This window comes from Condylura cristata, unplaced genomic scaffold (assembly GCF_000260355.1).
Source record: "Condylura cristata isolate star-nosed mole 26May11 unplaced genomic scaffold, ConCri1.0 scaffold00017, whole genome shotgun sequence".
Classification (NCBI taxonomy): domain Eukaryota; kingdom Metazoa; phylum Chordata; class Mammalia; order Eulipotyphla; family Talpidae; genus Condylura; species Condylura cristata.
This window is the reverse complement of record NW_004567118.1, coordinates 4,215,479-4,220,969: the sequence shown is the minus strand read 5'-3', so window position 1 is coordinate 4,220,969 and position 5,491 is coordinate 4,215,479. Positions and strand designations below refer to the sequence as shown.

The 5,491-nt window shown below is 41.4% G+C and overlaps 1 protein-coding gene across 3 annotated transcripts in view; it reads right to left on the bottom strand.

Moving 5' to 3' along the window:
* The window catches only part of KRT222 (keratin 222, type II), a 12,117-nt gene extending 7,653 nt beyond the window's left edge, over positions 1–4,464 (bottom strand). For 2 of the 3 annotated variants that reach the window (XM_012725997.1, XM_004684215.2), the window contains exons 1-2: positions 4,294–4,464; positions 1,267–1,395 (exon numbers count right to left, since the gene is read on the bottom strand). In XM_012725997.1, the coding sequence (XP_012581451.1) occupies positions 1,267–1,395; positions 4,294–4,389 (225 nt within the window). In that variant the 5' untranslated portion in view covers positions 4,390–4,464. Of the gene's footprint in view, positions 1–1,266; positions 1,396–4,211 lie in introns of all 3 variants that reach the window. The other variant, XM_012725996.1, reaches the window with a different exon arrangement.
* Between the last annotated feature and the right edge of the window lie 1,027 nt (positions 4,465–5,491).

The following is a 5,491-nucleotide window of genomic DNA, read 5'->3' as shown; positions in this document are numbered from 1 at the left end:
CCAGAGACAGAGTGGGGAGCAGAGCAGGCAGAGGTACTGAAATACACTGCTGAGGGGAGCAGCGGGCGGGTCAGGAGAGGTCTGCCGCGCCATGCTGGTCATCTTCCTGGCAGGGATCAAATTTGTGCTGCAGTGGCTTCAGAGAACTTCATAATGCAGTGCTTTAACCTTTACGTCACCAGGGAGAGCCCCCATTTTCTTCTTTTTAAAAAAGGTTGTGGGCCCTTTTTGGTGGCGCAGCGGGTTAAAGCACAGCACTAAGAAGCTAAAGCCACTTCCGCATGAGTTCGATCCCCGCCCTGGAGATGATCCACATGGAGTGGCAGACCTCTCCTGGCCTGCCCGCTGCTCCTCTCAGCAGTGTTTTTCAATCAATCTGCCTATTCTGCTCCCAACTCTGTCTCTGGTTCATCCTCTCACTCCCCCCCCCAAACCTCTGGCCTGTACCCCAGTTCTGTATGTATGTGTGTGTGTGTATACATATATACATACGTATATATATAAGCCCTTAAAAAAAAAGGTTGCAATCACTGTTTATCACATATACAAAAGGTGTTTCCTTTTAGCTTTGGTGTGACCCAGATTAAAAAATTATCTATTACATACATGTAGCTAGTATGGGTATCTTTGTCTATGTCTATTTTAATATCTATATCTAACTATCTCACTAGAGTTATATATAGATACAGAGATTAGGCATCTCTATATCTAACTAGATAAGTCACTGTTAAAAAGAAAGCCTGCCATAATTCTTATGACCAGTAAACACAATTCTGCAATGTGATTAACATATTACTTTGATTTATTTGGGGGTTTAAACCCCAGATTTATTTGCTTTTTCTAAACATTGAAAATATAAAACATAAAATATCAGAGCCAGAGCAAACTGCTTATAAAAGACATTTTAGGGAAGGTCTGAATATTATTCTATTAGGAGTCTCAATCATATGGGTAAGGCTCCCCACTACTTGACTTAGGGTAAAGACAAAGGCCATCTTCCCCCACTCTACCAATCAGAGAACCCCAGGTGATAAGCAAGGACTGCTTATCATTAGTTTCATTTCTGTAGCCTTGAATTAAACCTGAGTGAATTGATAACAGCCATGAAGGAGGGAAAGGGAAGAGTTGAATTAGACCAGGAATAGATAACAATGGCCTTGATTTTCAGTGTTTCTCTGTAAAATAATGGGCCTTATTTCTCTCCATCACTTCATCAAATAACATCTGGGGGCTTGATGGATCAGCTCTTTTCGAGGTCATTCTTACCACAGCATGGAGAGATTCAATTTCCACTTGCAGGTGGTGCCACTGGCGTCTGGCCTCCTTGAGTTCTGCCTGAGCAGCCTTTAAAGCCTCTTCATCCTTGTCCATTTTTTTGCTTATGTCTTCTTCTAGCTGCAAGAAAGCCAACAATAGAAATAAAGAAAAAGCTCTCTTAAGAATGAAGTGTTTCAAAGCAATTATAAAAAAATAGTTTAGGAATGGAATCATTATTTTCCTTTAAATGGCGAGGTTACAAATGTCATTTAGAGATTAGTTACTAATTAAATATGAGAGCAGGTCAAGTACACCCTCAACCTCGGTCTTTTCAGATGGGAGGAGAAACTCAAAAGTCCCTTCTCACTGACAGTCTGAAAAGGAGAAAAATACAACTTTAAAAATGAGAAGTATCGGCCCTCCCTGGTGGCGCAGCCGGTTAAAGCACAGCCCTAAGAAGCTTAAGCCACTTCCACATGAGTTCCATTCCTGCCTGCCCCGGAGGAGATCCACATGGCGTGGCAGACCTCTCCTGACCCGCCCGCTGCTCCCCTTCGTTGATCTGCCTGTTCTGCTCCCCACTCTGTCTCTGGTGAAGCCTCTCACCCTCCTGCATCTCTGGCCTGTATCCCAGTTCTGTATGAATAAATAAATAAATCTTTAAAAAAAAAAAGAGAAGTATCTAGGAACTAAGTTTTGAAACCCCCAATTTGTAACCTTCCATTATTTCTGGGATTATGAGTATTGACAATTAGTTAACCCTCACTGCCATGCATTCTTGTAGGCTGTTTTATAAAAGCAGATCAATAGCTGTATGTTCTAAACAGATCAGTTCTGGGCCTGGGTATCTATACAGGGAGTAAAGCTGCTAGTGAATATGTTGTGGTTCATTTAGAGAATTAAGTTATCATAGGTATTAGGATATTAGAGAGCCCCCTATTGCTGCATCTTTTCCAGAATGATCTTTTCAGAAGGCATGATACTTTTGGGCTTTTATAGTAGTAGTAAAAATGACTTCTTTTGCGATTGTTTTCTAAATGTCTTCATATAAGCTGACCAGCAGGTTATTTTATAGTATACATTACTATTTTTATTTTCTATTATTACCACTTAGTTTAACAATGTTCAAATCTGGGGTGGCCCAGGGTCACGCTAGCCAGCAGAATGTGCCAGAAGTGCCAGTTTTAGGCCTGAGCCTTAGGACCCCCTGAGGACCCCCACCCCTGCATTTTGGGAGCCCCAGGCCGATATGCAAGGATTCTGGACATCTTGGAGAGATGGCCCAGCAAAGAATCCGAGGTGCAGGGTAAGAGAAGCCAGCCCTAGGTGCTTCAGCACAGCCCATATTCCAGACATCCTGGCAAGGTGCCAGGTACTAGTTAGCCATCTCATGTCCAGACCAGTTGTGCCCCAAGATGACTACAGGCCCAGCCAACATCACAGGAATTGCCCCCACTGATCCCAGTCATCCACAGAATCAAGAGAAAGGATGTAATGCATGAAAGTCAACACCCTAAGTTTCAGAGTGGTTTGTTAAAGAGCAATCAATAACGAAAATAGCTCATATTCCATTCGTTTGTAATAATTAAATAATGGGGCTCTCTTGAATTTATTCCAGTTGACTCTGAAAATAATCCCCGAAGTAGTTTTACATTGTAAAGATTAAACAAAACTTACTGTAGTCTTGCTTTTTGTTATTCATTTCAGTATTGTGACTTATGAACTAAATAATTTGTATTCTTACCATTGCTTTTTAGTTTATAATTTTTATAGTTTATAATTGTCAGCTATTACTTTTCCCTCTTTGTGAAAGGTTAAGTGAATTGTTTCAACACATAAATCAAATATCCCCATGAATTTGCTAATCTGGAGTACCTAAATCATTTTTTATGGATATGAAAAATGTTATCCAGAGATGACATTTGTAAAGTTACTAATAATGCATTGCTAATGGGTAAAGTCCTATGATTTCCCAGTAATATTTTTTCCCGTTTTGGTGATATTCTTTTTTATTTATTTATTATTTATTTATTTATTTTTTATAACAGTTTATTTTTACATCATTTTGTACATTTTTTTTTCTCAATTGTAATCCCTGCTGGTTTCCCATCACCCTTTTGGTGATATTCTTAAGCAAACTCATTGTCATATTTGGGTGCTTGGAATTATCTTGAACCCAGATATGATAAGTAAACTAAAAAAAAGGAAAAAAAGGAAAGTCCCTGACTTCTGGGTCTTTGTTTCTAAAATATGTGTACATTTTTTTAAAGGTTTTGAAACCTCAGTTAACTGCTTAGGGCAATTGTAGCTTTAATACACAAAAGTATTGAAATTAGGATGTAGACCTTAGTTAACTTGTTTTAGCACTTAAATGTTGGATGTCTACTATTAGAGACAAACATGTCTCATCTATAAGTACACACAAGCCAAAATCTATAATCTAAATGGAAAGTCATTATCAATTTGGGGTTTTGAACATCCCAATTTATATCGTTTCTGGATGCCACCTTCACACACTCAAATGATTTCTATTTATAACAGTCTGATATAAAGCTGAAAGTATTAGAAACCTTTTAGAAATTATTTTACTTAGTTTTAGCTCTCAAAGTGTGCAGGCTAGCAGATCTTGCTAGAAAGCTTTTTAAAGATGCCATTTAAATTAGCTCTATAAATAACGCCATAATATCTGTGAAGGGTATTTGAAATGCTTTCTTCCAGAAGGGTGTCTGAAAGGAGATTAGAGTGCACCATTTTATGGTATGCTGGCCCCATGCTTCCTAACACAGGAACCTCCTAATTTCTGTAGAAACATCAGGTGCACCAATCAACATCTATTTAATGGCTATTTAACAGTATTGTCGCCGCTTCCCGCCCCCGCCGTGGTCCCAGGCATATTTCAGTAAAACCTAAATTCCTTCCCCAGTATATGCTGCATTGAAAAGGAAATACTGTACCTCAGAGAGGCCGGGACAGGAATTGCATGGACAGGGATTGTCTCCTTATCCTGGAAGGTGCCTGTCTGTATGAAATCATTACCTGGATCCTTGTTGACAGCACGGTCTCTATCTGATTTCTGGTGAGGAGCTTTTCATAGTTTGCCCTGATCTCATTGAGTAGCTGGGACAGCTCCATTCTTTTCCCATCCTCCACCTTGGCTAACTGAACCTTATCGATAGGACAGTCGCTGCGGCAGAGCCGGCGGCCTGCTCGGCCTGCTCGTTCCTTTCTGCGCGTCTCCGGCAGCGGCCCAGCCTTAAAGAGGCAGAGCGCCCTTTTCAGGAGCTCGGGAATTTATTGCATCCTTGCTCATGAGTGGGGCAAATATTCGGCAAATCCTCACTCCTGTTGTTGTGTATAATGTCCCTCTCGGTAAAGGAAGTGGGTGATGAGAACAACCTCAGTATTCCTGGATCTCTTCTCTGTAAATTTGAACACCTTGGGGGAAAATAATGAATATATGTGATGGAAAGGAAATGGGGCATACATAACATCAAGAAAACGATATTTTCTATGTTCTGTTTCCCGCAAGATACGGTGTGGAAATAAATCTAGGCCCTTGAAAACACAATAGCTGCAATTTTCTTCTGCAGATTGTCTCCCCCTCACCATCTGGAGTAAGCGAATGCCGTCATAGAGGAGCTTCTAGGGTGGAAACCACAGGGTGTTCTGACAGTCAGTGGAAAAAGCGGCCATCAGTTAAGTGGACGATTATCATTAGTCACGGGAATGGTGGACGGTGTTTCTCTCAAAGACACAGCCACTCACCGCGGGGCTGCTGGCCTGACGGCGGGGTTCATGTCTTGGGGTCATTCCCGAAGGCACATTACTGATGAAGTATCGGGGAGACAGGTGCTAACCCGCCTTGAACGCTGACAGCTGACATGTCCCATGCTTGAACAAGAAACACAAGCAGATGGCCCAGGGGCTGGGTGGTCGCCGAGGAAGACTGTTGTGGGGTTCTCCGTTAGTAAGTGTACCTGCCTGGAAATAGAAGAGGCACTCAGCTACCTTTTTTTTTTTTTTAAAGATTTATTTATTCATACAGAAATGGGGTACAGGGGTGGTGAGAGGATTCACCAGAGACAGAGCGGGAAGCAGAACAGGCAGATCAACGAAGCACACTGCTGAGGGGAGCAGGGAGTGGCTACCAGAGTGGGGACAGGGGAGAATGGTCCTGCTGAATTGGGGACATTAGGGTTCCCTTTTTTTTTTTTTAAAGATTTATCTACTTACT